Below are 23,680 nucleotides of genomic sequence, written 5' to 3'. Positions count from 1 at the left end.
ATTTTTTAATTTTTTATAAAAATAGAGTGTGAGCAAAAGAATGAGAAAAATCTTTAAAAGTTTTAAGCATCTGGAAACCAGAACAAAAATTAAATCTGTAAAACAATTTGTAGTTGAGGTCGATATGTGAAAATAGCAAAATAGATTTTTCTTACAGTTGGAGTGATCTTGTTTAACATTGAATCCGTCAAAGCTCTAAAACAGCTACCAATCTTAACTAGGAAAAACTCTTCTAATAGTATCTTATTTCTTCCGAAAAACATCAATATCTTTTGATGACAAGAATTGGTTAATTGATGATTTTATTTATTCAGATATAACATACATGTAGGGAAATATATTTTCAATGGGATTTACTAAAAAATATAAAATACTCGTATTTTTTTTTTTTAAGTTTTTAATTTTTTTTTAAATTATTTATGAAATTTTCTTATTTATATAATTTAAACTAAACTGCTGCGAATATGCGATTACTGGACCTTTAACAGTCGAGCACTTGGACTGTTGCGTTCTCACTTGTCTGTTCAGGCCACCAAGTGTCCATCTACTAGGTATGAAAATATTCCCGACACTGTCTCTATGTGTGTGTGAGTCTGTGTGTGTGTGAGTGTGTATGTGTGTGTGAGTGTGTATGTGTGTCTGCCATGGCCAACATGTCGCATGTTCATGTGCATGTCCAGTCAGTCAGTTCATTGCGTGTTTTGCACTGTGTATCTAACTGTGTGTGTGTGAGTGTATGTATGTGCGTGTGTGTGTGTGTGTTGTGTGTGTTTATGTGTGTGATAGTCAGAGTGCAGCATATGTTGTTTGATTGCATGTGGCATAAAAGAAAGCAGCAAGAGCCGCACATATGCCGACCAACTATTGCGTGATACTCTTTACGTTGTTGTTGTTGTTGTTGCAGTTGTTGTTTTTGTAATTGTTCCCATGATTGTTGTTGTTGTCATAGTTTGTTAGTGTTTGTCAACCAGGATGTTCCGCTTTGTTTGTCCTGCTATTAGCTTAGTTTAATCATATCACACGCCAACTTTAAAAAGAAATTGCCAAAGCAGAAATTTTAATTTGATATTAGTAACAAAACTACACATAGCTAGTAATTTCAAGTTAATTAAAATTAAATAATTAGCTCTGTTGGATCATATGACACGCCAACTTTAAATAAGAACATTCAAAGTATTAAATCATATTAAAGTTGTAAGCAAAAATATATTAAGATTATTAAATAAAAACTATATATTTTAAAAAATTAAAATGTAAGTTCAATATTTTTGAATATTTATAATTAAAATAAAATTTAAGAATGTTCATTATTTTATTTTAAATTATAACTTTATTAATTTAAAATATTTATAAACATAAAATAAGTTCTGAGATGCAAATTGGAAACTTATTATTAAAATTCCCTTAAGCTAAATTAATTGTTTATCATTTTTATAAATAAAATATATTATTCTATAGTTAAAAAAAAATAATTCTGAGAAACTAATTAAATATATAAAAAAAAAATAAAAATTTGGAGTCCTTACCACATTTTATTCCGAAGATTGACGCTATTATACAGACGAATAGATTCTGTGCCTTCTTTGAATTGCAATGCTATTAATAAAGAGAACTTTTTTTATATTATAAGAGAACTCAAACTATTTCCCGTAGCAAATTAGAAATTCGTACCGCCAATTAGATAATAATTAACAAGTGAAACATGGATCGAACTGCATGTCTAACAATGCTAAATACCCGAGTATCTCAAGATACTCTCAATAAGTGATTGGAGCATTAAAGATGCAAGTTTCGTTAGCTCCGATATTCTTACAGTTTTCAATTGTAAGCATGCTGTACTTGTATGCGATGACCTTCAATGATCCAAAGTTTTGGACTAAAACGCCGCGATATAAAATGCGTGGAGAATTGCGTACGCCAAAACCACCGGAGGATTATTGCCGCAAAGGACTCTGTCCGCCGGGTGTGAACCACATTGCCTGTGACAATCCGTTTGTAAGTGAAAATACAAGCAATTTTTAACAGGGACTGCAATAAATAGTTATGAATTTAAAAAAACAATTTGTATAAAAAAATTGACAATTACAAATTATTTTTAATTTTTATGATAAAAAATAAAAATGATAATAAATTACTTAAATTTTTATTATAAAAATCGACAGTAAAAATTATTTGTCAATTTCTGTTATAAAAATTAAAGAATAAAAATGTAGTGTAAATATCAATACCTGAAATATCCTCAAAGAATATTTACATTTAATTTGTATTTAATTTTAATAATGGAAATTGACAAATAGTTTTTATTTGGAATTTTTTAATAACAAAAATTTTTTGTCAATTTCTGTTACAAAAATTAAAGAATTAAAATCAATGTAAATGTCAATACCTGTAATATTCTCATTAAATTTTTATTCAATTTTTACAATGAAAATTGAAAAATAGATTTTATTTCCGATTTTTTTTAATAAAAATTGAAATTTAAAATTATTTACATTTTTAAATTAAAAATTGATATTAATAATGATTTTAAATTTTAAAATTTAAAATTGAAATTAATAGCTATTTTTCGAATTTTTTATAAAAATCAACAAAAAGTTTTTATTTCATAATTTTTGTTTTTTAAATTATAACTATTACGGTCCCTGATTTCCAATTAAATCAGTTAATTTAATAAAAATTACAATCAAGTGGGGACCACAGTGTAAAAAGCCACGTGAAGGAGTTAATATGGATCGTCTAAAATCTTTAATCGTTGATCATCATAATTGGCTGCGCCGTCTTTTAACTAGAACGCTTCCGGTCTCACCTTTGGATCCGTACTTGGGAGATTTACCAACAGCCAAGCACTTTCCCAAGGTACAATGGGATCAAGAGCTCTCTATACTGGCAATGCGTGTAACAAACTTCTGCAATGATGAAAAAGCCAGTGAATGTGTAAACACGCCTCGTTTCTTAAACGTGGGAAAAAGTACTATGAGTCATTCAAACCCTGTACGTCAATTTCCGGAAGCTATTATAACACAGGCATTGTATTTTTTTGGATTTGGTCCACTACAAAATGTGGACTCAACGTTCGTAACGAGTTTTCCATCAGATGCATCCAGTAACGAATATGCATTAGCAAATATAATCAATGACAAAGTTCGATATGTCGGCTGCGGTATATTACTTCAAAGATCTGGAATTAACTGGAATTATCACATTACCTGTCTGTACAATGAAAAAGCCAGGCCTGGAGAACAGTTGTACGAAACTGTTTAAAGAATCATGTATGAATATATATCAATGTAATTGAAAACTGAAATAAATCAAATATACTTTGTAAGATTTTTAATTCAAAAATGTACCTAATTGATACTTCAAAAAAAATTTTGCTATCCAATTTCTTGCGAATGTTGAGAGCTAGAGGCACCAAATTTAAAATTTAGACTCCCAATTTGCTTAGCATATAGAACAAATTATAATATTTTTGGGATCAAAGTTTTGACTTTAAAATTCAAGTAAAATTCGAATTAAATATAAAAATTTTTATCCCTACCGTTATTTAAGTAATTAAAGTAAATAAGCGATGTTTAAGATGTTAAACATTAAAATCTAGGGACATTAGTTAATTAATTTCCGCTTAAAAAAAAATCCTCTGTATTTCTCTGTAACAAATCATTGAAATCAATAATCTATCTCTTAAATTATTTTGTCTAAAAAATAAACTCATCATTTCATATTTAAACTTTTTCTTCAACAAGTCTATTAAACACCCTGTAAGCATAAAAGCTTTTAACGTTTTCTTTTGTTCGTTTTTCAAGCAAACTCAAAGCTTTCAAAAAAAAACATCGTCTTAAGCTTTGCTCAACTTCCGGTTTGCGTCCGCACTAAGTACGCGGCGACGAAAGCTTTCACAGCTTGAGAAATTGCAGTTTCTTATGGCAACTCATCGAAATGCTTTCTACTTCAATGTCAACTTTAAATGCTTGCTATAAATAAGCTGTTTATACTTAAAAGCTTAATCTAGGCAGTTAAGTTTAACTAAAATTAAATGCATTATTTATGACCGAAAATAATACTTAATTATGACCGCTATAATTAACAGTTCATAACGCACAAAAGTAAACAATTTTATTGCTTTGGTTGGTTTTTAGTTCGATTTGTTTAATGAATCGAAATGTTTATTACATTACATTAATTAGCCTTTTTACACACAATTTACATAAACATACATATATAAATAGATTTTTTGTATTGTTCTTTAGTTACTAATTCCATAATTTACGTTTAATGCTAGTTAATTGATTTTATGTGCCTTTTAATGAAAGCCAAATGCGAAAAGTGAGAAATTAGCTGGTAGCAAATAAAAAATGCAACTTTTTATGTTTATTTATTTAGCAATTGCTGTGGAAAATATTTGATAACATTTATGCTTATATGTACATATATAAAACTAAATATTTATTGTTGGAAAATTGTTTTAAAGCTAGAATATAATTCGACATGCAAAAACGTTGACTACACTTTGAATATATATTTATAATACTGTACAGGGATTCGGTTGATTCCAGCTTAAAACGATCATTAGCATTCGTATTAGCATTTCCATCATTCAATTTGCTCATTGTATTTGTAATCACAATTCATTATTACGAAATCACAGACTGTAAGCCCAATTTATTACACTGATAAAAATAGAAAACGTGATTGTTCTCAAAGCAATTTCTAAATAAAAAAATTAAGTTTTATGGGAAAAATATTAATTTACTTCAAAATGCAGCGAGCACTTAAATTTTAAATTCTTGATTGTAAGACTTTTCTTTTTGTGCATATTTTTTTTCTCTTAAAGTTGTCTTAATTTGAGTGATGTAAAAACAACGATTAACATCGATAAATTGATTTTTAAATAATGCAATGTATTTATAAGTGTGCATTATTATAAACAGTTAGTCAAGAAAGTATTTTGACAAAATTAAAATTTTAATATTGGGTGTTTTTACTCTTAAAAATATTAGACTGATAAAATAATAAAAAAAAAATTAAATTCCATACAAATAATTTTTTTTTATGAAAAATTGCTTGGATTTTGTTAATTTGTCAATAGACTTTCTTAACTAAGTTTGTGCATATATATTTATGGGACACATAGGTGATGATAGGACACCCATTAATTAAATTATGATTTATCAAAAACCGATTTTTCGATGTTTTAACAACACTACTAAAGTAACAAAATAAAATAAATTTTTGATTATAGGAACCGGTGATTTTTATCAGTGTACTTGGCTCAACTTTACAGTGGCTGCCATAATGTTTGGCCCTGCGGCTTGCCACTCGCTCCTCTGATTAGTTGTGTTGTTGCTGTTGTTATTGTTGTTGTTGGTTGTTGCACACGCGATACTTCACTAAGTATACAAGTTCCATCACATTCCATGCCACTGCCAAATTCCTGTTCACAAATGCAACTAGAACTTTCTCGCGATTCCGCTTTAAGCAATGATAACTGCACCCCCGCAACGCCAATACCACCCCCTAGACTCGAGGGATGCTCCTCACTTGTCGAGGGTAGTTCCATCAACGCCAAATCATCCTCACATTCAACAACATCGGGATGCAACGGCTTGAAATTATTGCGTCTCCATGGTGGCATGGTATTGCCACCGCTGGCAAATGTTACCACACTTTGATGACCATTGTTGTTGTAGCTGCTATTGGCCATGGCCAAACTGTGTGCATTATTTCCATTGCCATTCCCATTCCGATTCATATGCAATCCGCCTCCGCCTTTGCTGCCATTTCCAAAGAAATTGCTGCGAATCCTCATGGATGAATTCGCATATGTGGAGCGTATGGAACTAGCTCGGGTGTGCATCGATAAGGTTCGCTCGTGCTGCTCCAGCGTCGTGTGGAACTTGCAGAAACAGGCCGCGAATCGTTTGTTGAACTCACGCTTGAACTTCTCCTGCAAAAAATGAAATAAATAATACAAAAATACTTGAGTAAGCATATACAAAAATGTCACTCAAATTCAACTTTTATTCGGCTGTCTAATGAAAATATCTCAATAGAATTCCACTTTGACGATAACTGAATACTCTTTGAACAGTATTCAATTTTAGAAAAAAAAATACATTCATTATAAGACTTCTAATTTTTTTTAAATCTTAATATAATTTTAATACAGAGTCAAAGGCTTAGGCTTATATTTTTTAAAATGTAAATCTATTAGTTTTCTAACTATTCTCCCACAACTTTATAGACCTTTGAGCTTTAAACAGTAGACATAGCTTTAAATTGACGACCGGTTTTCTTGCGGAATATTTTATTTATTATTTTTTGCCTTCTAGTTTGATTCTACAACATAATTTTAAATAGTCTCTCTAATCATTATTAAGCTTCTAATTTGAATATGTATCATAATATTTTTATTTGAAAAATTCGATTTTTTTCCTCTTTTACTGCTTATTTTATCCGTACTTCCCTTAACTTGCCCCTTGACCCATACTCGAAAACTTCCAGCTTTCATAACTTTGCCATAACTGAACCGATTTTCATGCGGAATACCGTTTTGATCAATTTTCGGCCTCTACTTTGATTCTGCATCAAAATATTATTTAATTAAAAAATTCGATAATTTGCCCCTATCACTGTCCATTTTATCCGTACTTTCCCTTGACTTGCCCCTTGACCCATACTCGAAAACTTCCAACTCTCATAACTTTGCCAAAACTGAACCGATTTTCATGCGGAATATCATTTTGATCATTTTTTGGCCTCTACTTTGATTCTGCATCAAAATATTATTTAATTAAAATTCGATAATTTGCTATCACTGTCCATTTTATCAGACTTTCCTTGACTTGCCCCTTGACCCATACTCGAAAACTTTCAACTCTCATAACTTTGCCAAAACTGAACCAATTTTCCTGCGGAATACCATTTTGATCATTTTTTGGCCTCTACTTTGATTCTGCATCAAAATATTATTGACTTAAAAAATTCGATATTTTACCCCTATCACTGTCCATTTTATCCAGACTTTCCCTTGACTTGCCCCTTGACCCATACTCGAAAACTTCCAACTCTCATAACTTTGCCAAAACTGAACCGATTTTCATGCGGAATATCATTTTGATCATTTTTTGGCCTCTACTTTGATTCTGCATCAAAATATTATTTAATTAAAAAATTCGATAATTTGCCCCTATCACTGTCCATTTTATCCAGACTTTCCCTTGACTTGCCCCTTGACCCATACTCGAAAACTTTCAACTCTCATAACTTTGCCAAAACTGAACCAATTTTCCTGCGGAATACCATTTTGATCATTTTTTGGCCTCTACTTTGATTCTGCATCAAAATATTATTTAATTAAAAAATTCGATTTTTTACCCCTATCACTGTCCATTTTATCCGTACTTTCCCTTGACTTGCCCCTTGACCCATACTCGAAAACGTTCAACTCTCATAACTTTGCCAAAACTGAACCGATTTTCATGCGAAATACCATTTTGATCATTTTTTGGCCTCTACTTTGATTCTGCATCAAAATATTATTGATTTAAAAAATTCGATTTTTTGCCCCTATCACTGTCTATTTTATCCGTACTTTCCCTTGACTTGCCCCTTGACCCATACTCAAAAACTTCCAACACTCATAACTTTGCCAAAACTGAACCGATTTTTATGCGGAATACCATTTTGATAATTTTTTGGCCTCTACTTTGATTCTGCATCAAAATATTATTGATTTAAAAAATTCGATTTTTTGCCCCTATCACTGTCTATTTTATCCGTACTTTCCCTTGACTTGCCCCTTGACCCATACTCGAAAACTTCCAACTCTCATAACTTTGCCAAAACTGAACCGATTTTCATGCGAAATACCATTTTGATCATTTTTTGGCCTCTATTTTGATTCTGCATCAAAATATTATTTAATTAAAAAATTCGATTTATTACCCCTATCACTGTCCATTTTATCCGTACTTTCCCTTGACTTGCCCCTTGACCCATACTCGAAAACTTCCAACTCTCATAACTTTGCCAAAACTGAACCGATTTTCATGCGGAATACCATTTTGATCATTTTTTGGCCTCTACTTTGATTCTGCATCAAAATATTATTTAATTAAAAAATTCGATTTATTACCCCTATCACTGTCCATTTTATCCGTACTTTCCCTTGACTTGCCCCTTGACCCATACTCGAAAACTTCCAACTCTCATAACTTTGCCAAAACTGAACCGATTTTCATGCGGAACACCATTTTGATCATTTTTTGGCCTCTACTTTGATTCTGCATCAAAATATTATTGATTTAAAAAATTCGATTTTTTACCCCTATCACTGTCCATTTTATCCGTACTTTCCCTTGACTTGCCCCTTGACCCATACTCGAAAATTTCCAACTCTCATAACTTTGCCAAAACTGAACCGATTTTCATGCGGAATACCATTTTGATCATTTTTTGGCCTCTACTTTGATTCTGCATCAAAATATTATTGACTTTAAAAATTTGATATTTTGCCCCTATCACTGTCTATTTTATCCGTACTTTCCCTTGACTTGCCCCTTGACCCATACTCGAAAACTTCCAAATCTCATAACTTTGCCAAAACTTGAACGATTTTCATGCGGAATACCATTTTGATCATTTTTCGGCCCCTACTTTGAGTCTGCATCAAAATAATTTTGAATTATATCATTCCATATTTTTCCCCTTTCACTGTCTATATTATCCGTACTTACCCTTGACTTGCCCCTTTGACACTTCTTTAAAAACTTCAAGCTTTCATAACTTTGCTAAATCTTGACCGATTTTCATGAGGATTATCATTTTTAATATTATTTGATTTCTAGTTTGATTCTGCATCAAAATATTTTTTATTCAAAAATTTCGAATTTTTCCCTAACTGTCCATTTTTTTCGTAGTTTCCCCTTGACACTTTCCAAAAACTGAAAACTGTCATAAATAATTTTTTTTAGATATTTAAGAAATGCAAGAGTTTAGAAAATAAATAAAACTATTTCTGAAGAACATATTTTCTAGCTGTTTCCACGCTAATTTTTATTCCCAAACGAAAAGCTCCCAAATGAGCTCTGTCCTTATTAAAAGTTCTTATGCAAACTTGTTGCCAAGCTGTTGACCAAGTCAATGCACTCTATTAGTGGCTCTACCTCTCTTAATAGATACAAATACAAAATGGAAAACAAAAAAAATTCCTTTGGCAGCAAAGTTGCTAATGAATGTTGAGCCTCGTGATTTTACTACTTATTGTGCCATCTGTCACTTGGGTCTATCAATTCGAACTCCCTTGTTTCCCCCTTGGCCTAAACTTCCTAATTTCCAACACTTGGCAACTTGGCCCTTCTATTCCCCTAAGTTGTCCTCCCTCCCCGCGACAGTTGGTCGTAAACCAAAATATTTGTCGACAAACTTTTTTGTCTCAAAATATATATATATTCCATTTATGGGCAACTGTCGCCCACACGTGTAAAATGAGAGAGAGGAGGTGGAGAAAATATAAAGAAGAAGACAGAGATTCTTTTGTCTAGATTTTGTGGGTGGACAGACAAAAAACTTTACGTGCCTGTTGTGTCTTGTGTTTGTGTTTTTGCCTGTCGATTTTTATCGATTTCAAGGGGGGATTTCCATTTCTCAAGGTGAGCGCAAAATATTTGTGCCTTTTATGCCTGCGATTTGCGGATTGTTGTTTTAATTCTGTGGCTTGGGATCCGGATAGGATTTATGTGTTTGACAGGATTGCTGTAGGTGTTTATTATTGGCAACAGTGGCACGTGCTTTTAATTAACTCAAGTGGGCACAAAGTCTATTAAACGTTGAATGCTATTTATAATATTATTCTCGGAATTTGTCTGCGTTATTATGCAAGTAATTGACAGAAAGCATTCGTTGGGAAATAATAAGACTGACAAAAAAATGGATTTAATTTCCAAAGTGTAAATTATAATTTAAATATAAATCTTTTATACGTAAAAATTAAAAAAAATAACTAACATTAATTTAACAAAATAACCAAATTAAGATATTGTTATTCAAATTAATTTTTTTTTTATTTTGTTAAATATTTATTATCAAAATATTTTAATATTTATAAAACAAAATAACTTAATCATATAAAAATTGAATGCACATTCCAAAATTATAAATTCAAAAAAAATTGAATTACTTTAAACATTTTTGATAAAAACTTTTTTTAATTTTTGGTATTATTTGATATGCATGCATAATTTATTTAATATAGTAATTTTTAAATTATTCTAATAAAATTATTTGTAAATAAAAAATTGGCGAAAAAAACTTTTAATTAAATAAACTATTTATATAAACTTTATATTTTCATAAGTTAATATTTAGATAAATTTGTATTAGTTGACTATATAAATTTTTTCCCAAAATTCTATGACAATCTTCACTGTACTTGCACTTAACTTATGACTGATCCGGATCAGTGACATAGGTAAACAAATGTAAAGAGGAATTGTACTCACATTGTAGATGCCATAAATGAAGGGATTATAGCAACTGTTGCTCATGGCCAACCAATCACAGCAGAACCAAATAATGCTAATAAATCGATAGTCATTCACTTCCGGTATCGTGACGTGAAGAATATTATATAGTTGCAACGGCAGCCAGCAGAGTCCAAAGATAACCACAACAATAATAAGCATTTTGATGACCTGCGAAAAGATCGAAATGATTTTAAAATTTAAATAAAGATATGAAGACTGTTAAAAGACTGAAATATTTATATTTTTTGGCAACCTATGACTTCATTTCTGGATATAAATCAAAATAATAAAATCTATTGATTAGAGTCCATATTTAATTTTTAACAATAAAAAACAATTTTATAATATTTGATTTCCATCAAAAAACTCACCTTCTTTTTGTTTTTGAGCAGCGTTATATCACGCGAATCCTGCGCATTTCCTGGCGCTCGAGTGCCCCACAATCTGACGGCCATTTGGATATAGACAAAGCTTATTACACAAAATGGCACCAGATATTGCACAAAGACCAGGGCATAACGATACGCCTTCAACTGCTCATCCGAAAGGTTTTTGTTCATGCAAAAAGGTCGAGTCAAATTGAAGTAAAGATCATTTTCTGCAAAGACATTTTCAAGCGGATCACAGGTTAAAATGAGCTATCTGTTGAAAGTACACTTGAAAAAAAGCATGCTATTTCTGACATCCAGTAGAAAAAATACACTTTTTAATTGTTTCTGTGAATTTAGTAAGGATACAAATATTTCTGTTACAAAAATTTAATTTTCAGCCTATAAATTCTTTAAATATTTTAAAGGTTTAGAAAGATTTGACGTTTGAATTTAGGAATATTAAATCTGAATACGACAAACATTAAGAAACAAAGATTAGGTGATTTTTTTTTATTTTTTATTCACCAAAACCAAAAAAAACACATTTTTTAACCCTTTGTTTCTATAACAAATAAATATTAAAGACTCTCGAGATCCAAAAATTCTTAAAAGTTGAGAAATATAGTTGTTCATGTATTTTACTCCTTAAAAATTTTATCTCCAAGATATTCCAAAAATATTCATATCTTTAGAAATTGATAATTTTGATTGTTGCACTTTTTCGCTGATTTATGCCAAGTCTTTTCGCCAAGTGTAGACTTACCTCGAATGCGGTCGGTTATTTCCTCCACCCGAAAGGCAATCAGGAAAGGAGCGGCAAAAGTAAGCGCCAAGAGCCAAATGCCAGCAATTATGAACTTGGATATGAACTTGGTTGGACGTGCTCTGTAACAGGAATAATTCCATTTTAATGAGCCAAACTCATTATCAAGTCGTCAGCTAGTTGGCTTACCTCAATGGATTAATTATGGCCCGATGTCTATCGATGGCAATTGCAGTTAGCGTAAAAACGGAGACATTTACGCTCAGTGCCTGCACAAAGGGACAAAAGCCGCACATGAAAAACGGCAGATTCCAACTTTGCAGCAATGCGGCCTGAAACTGAAAATTTAGGGAAAAAATAGAAAAAAAAAAATATTAGATCGAAAATTCACAGCAAAATCAGAGTTGCCACTTAAGCTATTTTATAGGTAAACGTAGCTAATTTAAATTGCTTAAAAGCTACAAAAATGAAAAAAAAAAATCTGTGCTACTTTAATAAATTATTTGATTATTTTTCTGATAGCCAAAAATTTTTTTAAATACTTGAACAAAAATATTTTTTTATCAAAAAACCTAATAGATTTAAGTTTTTTGTTTTCTAAATTTTAAATTTTTTTATAATAAATAAATGCATATTATAAAGCAAAAAAATTAATAATTCTAGAAAATTTTCTTCTAATTTCATTTTATATTCTAGCAATTTTCATTCCGTTTACTCGTTTAAGTTGACGTTAAGTAAATTAACTGCATTTTCCTATAATAATTCTTGCACAAAAGTAATTTACATTTGTAAATAAATATATTTACAATAAAATAAAATTACTGCGTTTAAAAAATATTTTTAAAAATTTTTGTGCAGTAGATTTGACAGTTTTTAAGCTATTTATTAACTTAGCTCTTGAATTTCTGACAGCACTGCTAAAAATCAGTGCACAGTTGTCCCCTATTAAAAGGAAAGCAAATATCATTAACAGTGAGAACAATAAGCGAACAGGACTTTCAGGACATTTCTGCTTTCTCTCCTTTTCTCCCTTTACTCTAGTCATTTTACCGAGCATAAATTGCCAAAACTATTCGCCATATATGCGATTGGTGACTGCGTGGTTTCTGTTCTAACATCTGTGATTTGTGTGCTCTGTGTGGGTGTATGTGTGCGTGTGTGTGTACGTGTGTGTGAGTGTGAATGTATGTGAGTGTGTGCTTTGCATTTGCAGATAGAGTTTAAGTGCGCATTATGTGCTATTTCATATTCAGCGAATCGAGTCGAGTTCATGTGGCATCCACATGCAGCATTTTGTTCAGAGGCGTTGTTTTCGAGGGGGGTGAAAACCCCAAGCAATTAGTGCAAATTACAGAACACTCACTTGTCTATCGATAACACTGACAATTTGCTGTGACAGCCGCATGTTATTTAATTGTCAACTTAATGAATATTTATTATGCTGCGCGTGTGTGTCTTTTATACTTGAAGTCTGCCCCTAGAAGCTGCAGCTTAGTGAAGTAAACAGAGCAAAGTTTTCGGAATTTTGGCATTATTTATAGTATAGAATATCATTAATTTCAAACAGATGTTGCTTAAAGTCGGCGGTGATTAATATCAGACATTATATATGAGCCTGCAAGTTTCTTAAGCTGTCAAAGTAGTTTTCTGTCTAGACTCATTGCTTAATTATTTACGGAAAATGAGTTTGCAGTAAAGTTAAAGCATATTTAATTCTGTAAGTAGCTTTAAAGCTTGCAGGTGTTATTAGACAGCTTTCTGCTTAAATTCTAAAGTAAAGGCAATTTGAATTTAAGACGACTTTTTTAGTTAGATTTATTATTATGGTATAAATATTTCAGCCAATGCATGAATTTTAAGATACTTTGAAGCTTTAATGGGCTTTTAAAGCTGCTTCTTATCTACAATTTATTGCAAATAGGAATATTTGATTAGTGAAAATAAACGTTTTTATAAAATTGTTTTAAATTTATTGACTTTAAAGCTTTAATGTGCTTTTAAAGTTTTTTCCTTAAAGTAGCATAAGTTAATAAGATTTATTAGTTAAACAGGATATCAATTATATAAACGTTCTCATAATTAAATACACTTTAATTGGCATTAAAGATTCTAGGTATTTTCAAAGCTTATTTCTAACTAAATACAAATATTTCATAAAATAAAGTAAATAATTGTAGCTTTTTCCCCACTATGAAAAGCTCATATTACTCGTTAAACTGATAAAAATACACAAATAAACAAATTCTCATGTAAACTTTAAATCAAAGCATTCAGGAATTTCATTTGTTTTTTCTCTCTATTATTTGTTTGTTATTTGGTTTCCAATTGAAAATTGTACATCAAGGCATCGAATTTTCTGTAGCTTTTCAAGCATGCACAGACACTCGTTGGTAAATGGCAACACAAATTTAAAATTCAGTTTGCTACATTTGAGATTTGCCACTTGAAAATGCAAAACCAATCAATAGAAATATGGATTATAAGAGAAAGGTGCTTGTCCGTTCAGAGTAGCTCATAAAAATTGTATTTATTGTTGCTCGAAATATTGAAATTCAGAAAGCATTATCATATTTGGCTTTTAGCACATTTTTTTTTTATGCTGGCAGCACGAAGCAACTGAGCCCATTAGCACTCGGAACGATGGACAAAAAATAAAGCTCCATTAACGTGAAGCCATTGCAGTTGACGGCGCTACTGGGATTGGGATTGGGATTGGGATTGGAATTGGGATTAAATGGCGGAGACACTGTCAAAAGTTCTAATCCGGCAAAATGTGTGTGTGAGCTTGTGTGTGTGTGTGTGTGGGTTGTGTTTAAGCGCCGGAAATTAAATTGACGCTCGATTATAGTGAAATCGATGTTTGTCGTTTTGTTTGCGGTTGTCTCATAAAGGGAATACCAATATCCAAAATTCGAAATTCGAAACTGGGCTAATGCCATTTACAACTGATTTATGTGCACAAAGTGTTAACAGTCAGGCGAAAAATCAGTAAACTCCATTTATTTGTTCTTCCCCCCCTTGGTCTGGTCATACATTGCGTATACGCAATGTTTAATTAATGCTAAGCTGCTGACCATATTCATGCAGCATTTATACATGCATAACTGCAGCTCTACTTCAATACAAATGTTTTATCAGCCATGGCTAATTAGGTCTCGGTGTTGTGAGTTGCGAAAACAGTGGTCAGAATTTGCATAATTAGCAAACATGTAAATACACTCATAAAAAGTACTGTTTTTGGAGTAGACAAACTGGAACTAATGATTAACTATTATATAACAATTATATCAACAAAAATATTCCTTACTACTACAGTTAATCTTAATTCAAAAAAAATTTTAAAAATAATTTAATTTTAAATTTTTTTAGAAGTGTATAACAAATTTTATTTTTTATTTTAAAATTGAAGACAAAAATTCAGTGCACATACTTAATATTAAAAATAAACAGCAATACAATAAAAATATCAATTTGTAAATGGCTTTGTTAATTTTTTTTTTTGTTTTTATTATAATGCATTATTTATTTATTCAGAACAACAATTATTATTTTAATATATTATATTAAAATAAAACCTAAATTTTAAATTTTTTTTATGAAGTGTAGAAAAAAATATTATTTTCAATTTAAAAAATGAAGATAAAAATTATAGAGAATAACAAGACAATATTAAAATAAATAAATTGAAAGTTTTGTTAATTTTTATTATTTTTATTTTTGTATAGTAGAAATTGTATATTTTATTTTTCTCTTATACTTAAAAAAAAATCCATTTATTTTTTATTTCTTCAATTTTTATATTCAATTCGAAGAAATAAATTTATTTTGAAACAATAAATGATTTTTATTTTAAAATAATTAAGACGATTATTGTTAGAGTGTTGTTGAATATGTCTAAAAAAAAACTGTCCTTTTTTAACAGTGTACTGCATTTGAAACTCACCTGAAACGGTATGCTGAACAGTCCAATGATGACATCCGCAAATGCCAGATTCGCAATATACATGTTGGTAACGGTGCGCATTTGCCGCGTGGTTGCAACCACCCAAATCACCAGCGTGTTGCCAATGACAGCCAGAATGCTAATGCCACCGTAGAAAATGGAAAGCAGTGCCACAATTTCCGCGGGAGCAGCGTAAAGACGTTCTAGAGTCAAGACGAGTCAAGCAAATGGCAAACGATTATTTATTGAAAATGACAAAAAACGGGCATAATAATTGAAATAATTTAGCAAGACTCTCAAAGTGACAGGACTCTGATTATAATCAGCAGACAGTTGGCAGTTAAGTCTGACATTAGTGTCAGTTGAACTCAAGAGAAGGAATAGCTGAAGGCTTTTGAATTACAAATTATTTAAATGAATCTTGAAATCTTGCTTATTATTGAGTAAGAAACTTCTCTAAAGTAAATGCTGTAAAGATCTAAGCCAGAGAATAATACTTCTTTAAGAATCGAAAACAACTTCAATCTCTCATAACATGTCATGTCAAAATTAAGAAATATATTGACTTGTGAAGTTGCTAGGTCAGAGGCTTGACTAACTTTGAACTGTCATAACTTTGGCAAAACTTAAGCGATTTTCAAGCGGAACATCATTTTGATCATGTTTTGGCTTCTAAATTCATTCTGCATTTAAATTTTGTTTATTTAAAAAATTTTCTGATTTTCGATCATAGCCATGGTTTGATGGTAAGGGTCCCCCCTTTGAAATTTTGAAAATTCAAAATTTTAAATCTCAAGTTTTTACTTTTAATCAACTCCTTATATCATAATTAGTATAAAACAACACTTCAAATTTGATTCTGATACGTTTCATTTTCTTGTAAAAAATCAGGCTAGATTTGACCAAAATTTTGACTTGTAAAGTTGCAAGGTCAAAGGTTCGAAAAACTTCAAACTTCCATAACTTTGTCAAAACTTAACCGATTTTCAAGCGGAATGTCATTTTGATCTTGGTTTGGTCTCTTAATTCATTTTGCATTTAAATATAATTAATTTTGTAAAAAAAATTATTTTTCTCTAAATCATGGGTTCGATTCTGAGAGTACCTCCTTAAAATTTTGAAAATTTTAAATCTTTTAACAAGTGTTTAAGTGTTTTAAGTATTTAACAACACTTTAGATTTGATCCTGAGACATAACTGTTAGAGCATATAGCATAAAATTAATTTATTATGCATCCTGTTTCTTGATTGATGGACAGCTGACAAAAATAATCACTATAGTAACAAAAATATTGAGTGAAATCTAACAACATGATTTTATTTGACCTTTTTCTTTAGTACTCATTATCAGCTGTGCTATCAAAACAAGCATCAAATTCGACAATGTTATAAATACTTATATAATTACCAGCTGACCTAGACAGATCAAAGTATCAACAAACAAACTTGACAATGATGATGATGGATGCTAACATAATTATTGAGTTGATGTCAAATGTCTCAACAGACTATTAGTTCTCTTCGAGATGAGAAGTGAGATAAAATATATAAAACATAGAGAAATGAGACACTCATCTGTTGGCAACTTACCAAATTCAGCTTCCTCCTCAGCACCCGGCAACATTTCCTCATGTTGGTGTTGGTTAAATGTAATATCCGTTTCCATGTTGCTGTTATTTAAGTTGTTGTTCATGTTACTGATATAAATATCTTTCGACTTTCCCTTAAGACAAAGTAGCGTCTATTCGTTAAAGCTGCGCGAATTTCGGGCTTAACCAAAATTCGTTTCGCTCGAACGCGTTTTTATTTATGGTAGCAATGCATTTTAATGCCACAGCTTTTGCCTGCAAGCAAGACAGATATGAAAAGGGGATTAAAATTTATAAAAACCAGCTTACTCCAGAGTATTTAATTTAATATTTTCATAGAATATATTAAATTTAATAAATGCATATTAAAGCAATAAAATCTGGCCACAATTATTTATGCCTAATCTCGAATTTTGAAGGACAATTTAATACTTTAATACTTTAAATAAAACAAATAAAATAAAATAAATAAATAAAAAATAAATTGCCTTTCTTTTTTTATATATAAAAAGGTCAAATATACTTAGAATGTCAGTAATTTCAATGTTACCTAAAAGTCTTTAAAATAATATTTATTAATAATTATAAATAAAAATGCATATTTTATTATTTATTAAATTCAGAGCACTTCTTATTATACGAAAAAAAATATAAGCCAATTGTTAATTATTTGCAACAAATTCTTACCATAAATAGTTATAAAATAATATAAATCATTCTACAATAATTTGTGCTAAAACTCGGATTTCGTAAAATATTATAAGTATTTATTAAAAATGAAATAAATTTAATAATAATAGCAGCTTTTATTTATTATCTGCTGAGCATTTCTTAAATTAAATAATATTTTCTGCTTGGCAGTCAGAAATTCAGAGGATTATGTATTATAAAAATTTGTGTTGGAAATTTAAATTAAATGGCAAAGACCGCAAAAATATGTTTTAATTGCAGATGAGCTTAAGTAATTGTTAAAGACTGAAATTTGAGTAAGCATATTCTAAGAACTGAGAGTGAACAGGTAAATTCCAGAGAAAAGACAGCTTTTCAGCTTACAAATTATGTGAGTCAAGTTTGTAGCTTTTAAATTGGACTGTCCATCAATCTACGTCCAACCAACTGCTAATCTGACTGGCTTGCAAACTGTTTTTGTCTTCTGAAAAGCGTCTTTGTGTTCTTAACCCTCATGTTTTGAGTTGCGGCTAATCAATTTCGAAGTCCTTCATTTATAAACTAGCTGTCACAGTGCAAAACCCATAAATCAATGTCCTATTAGATAACAGGTGAAAGAAGAAGAGCATTCAATATTCTAGTCAAGTTTACATCATTATCTTCTTGGAGTCAAGTCACTTGCAGTTGCAATTACTTGACCAACAACTGCAAAATGGGGTTCAACTGCTTTTAGCCCAGTTTAGACTAATGCGAGTTATAGTCACCTGCAAGGGGTAGGGGAAACTTGCCCCTACACTCTGGCTAACAAAATTTTAACTTCCAATATCCATTCAGATTGGTATAACATCACATAAAATAACAAAATAAAATTGAAACTCTGGAACTTTTATTGATTAAAAGTCGTACTATTCATAAAATTATATGAAGTGTCGAAAACTAATTTTTCACACCAATTTGCGGGTACACAAAGATGAGTTATCTTCATTGTTGGTATATTTGGTACAAAAAAATTTCTAAAAGTAACCCAAAAGCTGGTGTTTCTGAAAGTATGCAAGCAATGCTTTCAAATAACAAAAATATTTTAGAGAGTTTAAGGTATTTAGTTATATTTTAAAATTGAATGAAATGTATTTTGAATTAATTTATTAATTATATAAAACATACCTAAAATAACACATATAAATAAACAGTTTGTTTAAAAATCTCTAGAGGTTTTAGGCAGGGCTTGTGGTGATATTATAAAAATAAAATTTTTTTTTGCACCCCCCTTCGCTCAAAGCTGCCTACACCCTTGGTCAGCTGTCTGGTTTCTCATGGCAAAAGTTATTGTTATATTGTTGAAAGCCTAGCTCAACCCTAAGCTTGCCATCAGTCAAGTGCAGCCTGTCACAAAAGGGGGCGTGTCAAAAGTGGGAGGCGGTCAGTGGAATTTCACATTTGGTTAGCCGAGCTTTTGTTGACACAGGTCAGTTGACATTGCTGGTGACTGAACCAGTGCACCTTTGGCCATTTTAGTGTTTGCTTTTCAACAAGTTAAGTGCATATATTTAACTTTTCATAGCGTATAATAATAATTTCTTGTTTTTATTGACAAACTGAAAACTGAAATGATAAATATTATTATACTGGTCCTTAAATTATGTTAAAGCATAAATTAAACCTTTTATAAAGTGAACAACTAAATAAATTAAATAATTTCCTACAAAATTCTTACTTTGAAGATTTAATAAAATATATTTCTTAATTAAAATAATTTATGTACTAATAATAATATTTTAAAATTTCTGAATTTTGCATTAAAAAAAAAACAGTTTGACTCTAATCTACAAATTTTCATTTTAATGAAAAGCAAATGAATTTCCGGTGATTCTGCACGAAAAAAGTCAAGTCAAGTGAATAACTAAATAAAATAAATAATTTACTAAAAAACTCTTACTTTGAAGATTTAATAAAATTAATTTCTTAAGTAAAATAATTTATGTACCAATAATAATATTTTAAAATTTCTGAATTTTCCATTAAAAAAGAAAACAGTTTCACTCTAAATTCTATATTTTCATTTTAATGAAAAGCAAATGAATTTCCGGTGACTCAGCACGAAAAAAGTCAAGGGTCCGATATTCATTTAAAAACAACGTTTCCCATCTAAGTAGATTTTATAGCAGTATACCTTATACTCAAAGTATATTCGTTTAGCACCTAAATCGGATTTTGCTTACAACATGGAAAATTCTGAAATTAGTTCCAAAGTCAGGGTCAGCTTAGGTTTTTGGCTTAAATTGATTAAATGTGAGCGTAACCCAAAATAAAGCTTATATCCATTCATACATTATATTTTTGCCCTTTATCCAAAAAGGCCAACAAAAGGAAAAGTAAAAGTGAAAGGGAATCTCATTGTTATCAGCATAGATATAGATTGTTTTCATGTGTGGCAAGGCTTTTATTTGCCATTTACCAGCAGGTGTAGAAGGATGGGAAAATTTGTGGCATTCAACTCATTTAACTTAAAGCTTTATCAGCTCAGCAGACCGTCAAAGTTCCCTGACTTTATGACTGAGCCAGTGTGTTTGTTAAGGATACCATAAAATCCTTTTAAGCTACACACAAAAAAAATGGTTGTAAAGAAAATGTGTAAAGCGTGAAAATGTGTTGAGATTATCAATTAGTCAGTCTGTTGTTGTCTTCAAAAAATTTGTGGTTTAAAAAAGTGTAAAACATTTGATGGCTCATTGAGTTGCACGTTTATTGGCATTCAAAGGATCTCCTTAAAATTCAAACTCTGCTTGAAAAGCTATTAAAAAACAGCTTGACAAATTGTAAACTCAATGGACCCAAAAGGACTTTTCAATTAACTTATTAAATTGACAAACATCTCAAGAAGCCGCTTTGTGGTCAGATAATATGTTGTGTTTATTTAAAAAAAGAATTCACATTGTTAATCTCAATCAAAATTCAAGATGGGGAATTTGGTTCAAGTATTACTGAATGACACACTGTTTCAATTAACTTAATAAATTGATAAACATCTCAAGGAGCTGCTTTGTGGTTAGATAAACATGCTGTGATTATCTTCAAATAAAATCCCCTTTGTAAATCTTAATCAAAGTTAAAAAAAAATTAATTTATTGGATAAAGCAATGTTCCAATTAACTTAAAAAATTCAAAAACAAGTTAATAAATCTGATTTTTGGGCAGAAAACATGCAGTAATTATCAACAAAAATAAATCATTCAATCTTAATCAAAAACTAAAATAAGAAATTTTGTAAAATTCAATTTATAAGCTACTTTTACAAATATTTTTTAAATACAACATCTTTCAATTAGCTTAAGAAATTGACAAACACCTCAAGAAGCTGTTTTTTTCTCAAATAATATGCTGCAATTATTTTAAAATGAAATCCACATTGTAAACCTCAATCAACATTCAAAAAAAATGTATTTATTGGATAAAACAATTAACTAAATAAATCAAAACCACAACTTAAGCAGCTGCTTTGTGTGTAAAAAAAAAGCTGTGATTAATTAATAAAACAAATCATGCACTCTCAATCAAAATTCAAAACAGAAATTTGATTTTTGAAAAAATATTGAGTAACGCAATATTTCAATTAACTTAATAAATTCTCTTATCTCAAAGAGAATTTTTGTGGTGCCAGAAAACTCAATAAAAATTGCAAACAAATAGCAAATATTTCACAAATATTATTGAATGACGCATATTAAAATACAAATATGCAGGTACAACGAGCAGACAGACGGCCAGACTTCAAAGTGAATGTTGAGATTGAAATATTCATAATATTCATACTCATCATATAAACATATTGCATCAAGAGACCAATAGAAATTTTCAATTTTAAGCCGCTTTAAATATGAAACATTGCGTATACGCAATATTATTAATATCGTGCTGAAAGTGTTTAAAGGAAAAAAGTTTAATAAGCAGGCGAAGTAGCGAAAAAAGAGAGAACAAATAAGCATATAATTGTGCACAGGGTGCAATGGGAAAAGAAGGCCAACAAAAGCGTAAACCGACTTTGAAATTGAGCTTACAATTTGTATTATATTGCTTCTTTTTTTTGTTCTTTGACTACAAAAAGTGATCTTGTAGCAGCAGAAATTTGTTGTGGTATGTTTGCTATGTCTAAGCCTGTCAGTGACCCGCCCTAAGTTAAGTCACCCTCCTTTCCCTTCCAGCTACTTTTCTAATATATTTACTTGTCTTCTTAGCCCAGAGGACAATTTAAGCTGCCACTTTGGGCTTTTGTTCAGTTGTGCAGAAACTTTCAGCTGTCTCCGTTTAATTGTTTGCTGCTTTTACGCACTCTTAAATTGCTTGAACTAAATGTTAATTAAGTTTTGCACTGAGCTCCGCATAATTAATGAGCACTGACCTTTGGCATTTTGGTACGTCGATTATAATTATTAATTATAAGGTTTTACACCTGTGTCGATAATAAAAGAGCACAAATTTTTGATCTGCCTGAAAGAATATTAAATGCTGACTCTTAAAGGATAATGTTGCAGGAGTTTTGTGTCACAGACATAATGAGTTTGCGGTTTGTTCTTTTGACAGCTTATTAACAACGCATCCTGTCAATTTACAACTGCTTTGATGACCTCTCTTGGGCATTGTGGCCATGGTTTAATAAACTCTATTAACATAGTCTAAGAGCTGCATTAAATATTAAAATGACAATTATGTTTGTCTAGCGTTTGTGAAATCGCGGCAAAAACACGCTTTGAAGTCTCTTGTCTATATTTTACAATTTCTTTTTAACAATGGAATATTACAATTTAAGTATAATTAAATGAAATAATTTTTTTTATAAATAAAATACGCTTTATTCAAAAAGAAATGCATATATAATTATAGCTTACTCAAGAGAGAATATTTAAAAAAAAATATTATTACCAAAATTTATTTAATTGCAATAATTGAATATAGCAATTATTTTAAATACAAATTCTTACCTATAAGCAAAAAAAAATTTGTTAACTTAAGAAAAGATCCTGTCGATATTTAATATAAAATTTTAAGTAAATTTCTTTTTTTTATAAAATTTTTAGTAAATTTCTTATTTTTATAAAATAAAATCATATATTTGAAAAATAAATTAGTCTGTATTTTAAAAAATATTGTTGCTAAAGTTTTCATTCAAAAAAGATTAATAAATAAAAATTGAGCATAAATTTTGCACACTCATATTAAATGTCTGGTTTTAATTTTTAAAATAAAATAAATACAAGTTAAATACATGCATATTTTAATATTTATTTTGTAAGCACAACGAAAATGCCAATCATAGCAATAAATTTAATTTACTTAAAAAAACAAATCAATTCATAAAAATAAATAGAAATTTGTGCTTATTTTTACAATTATGTTTGATAAATTGCTAAATAAAAAAAATTTAATATAATAATTTAAGTATTAACTTATATGAGTATGTATTAAAAACATATTTTTAATATTTTAAAATAAACGTAATAAATAGAAAATATAATATTAATGCATTTAAATAAATAAATTTAATTAAATTAATTGAGTCTTAATTTATATGTAGATATTAAGAACATATTTTAAATATTTTTCAATTCCAAAATATTATTTAATAAACGTTAATAAATTGGGATGTAATGAAATTAAGTTAACAATCAGTATATAAAACAATGTCAATTAAGTTTGTGCAACTCTTTGGAAAATCATGTCTAAAACACACGCCTCTCAGTCTCCTTTGTGGTTAGAAGATTCGTATCCTTTTCCAGGAAGGAAGACACGTGCTCAAATCAAGCGAACCTATTGTAATCTAAGTCACA

At 30.0% G+C, this 23,680-nt stretch overlaps 2 protein-coding genes across 2 annotated transcripts in view; one reads left to right on the top strand and one right to left on the bottom strand.

Annotated features, from left to right (window-relative positions):
• The first annotated feature begins 1,818 nt into the window (after positions 1 to 1,818).
• LOC117788394 (venom allergen 3-like) lies at positions 1,819 to 3,334 on the top strand. Its single transcript, XM_034627158.1, has 2 exons — positions 1,819 to 1,995; positions 2,689 to 3,334. The coding sequence occupies exons 1-2, from the start codon at positions 1,831 to 1,833 to the stop codon at positions 3,259 to 3,261; spliced, it is 738 nt and encodes a 245-aa protein (XP_034483049.1). The 5' UTR covers positions 1,819 to 1,830; the 3' UTR covers positions 3,262 to 3,334.
• A 1,777-nt stretch (positions 3,335 to 5,111) lies between these two features.
• Positions 5,112 to 23,680, bottom strand: part of LOC117787315 (RYamide receptor) — a 30,022-nt gene continuing 11,453 nt past the window's right edge. The window contains exons 2-8 of the mRNA XM_034625808.1: positions 17,191 to 17,444; positions 15,601 to 15,803; positions 11,847 to 11,995; positions 11,658 to 11,779; positions 10,895 to 11,121; positions 10,500 to 10,691; positions 5,112 to 5,944 (exon numbers count right to left, since the gene is read on the bottom strand). Of these exons, the coding sequence (XP_034481699.1) occupies positions 5,276 to 5,944; positions 10,500 to 10,691; positions 10,895 to 11,121; positions 11,658 to 11,779; positions 11,847 to 11,995; positions 15,601 to 15,803; positions 17,191 to 17,293 (1,665 nt within the window). The 5' untranslated portion in view covers positions 17,294 to 17,444 and the 3' untranslated portion in view covers positions 5,112 to 5,275. The remainder of the gene's footprint in view (positions 5,945 to 10,499; positions 10,692 to 10,894; positions 11,122 to 11,657; positions 11,780 to 11,846; positions 11,996 to 15,600; positions 15,804 to 17,190; positions 17,445 to 23,680) is intronic.

Source organism: Drosophila innubila (genome assembly GCF_004354385.1).
Source record: "Drosophila innubila isolate TH190305 chromosome 3L unlocalized genomic scaffold, UK_Dinn_1.0 0_D_3L, whole genome shotgun sequence".
Taxonomy (NCBI): domain Eukaryota; kingdom Metazoa; phylum Arthropoda; class Insecta; order Diptera; family Drosophilidae; genus Drosophila; species Drosophila innubila.
This window is presented reverse-complemented; position numbering and strand designations above follow the sequence as displayed.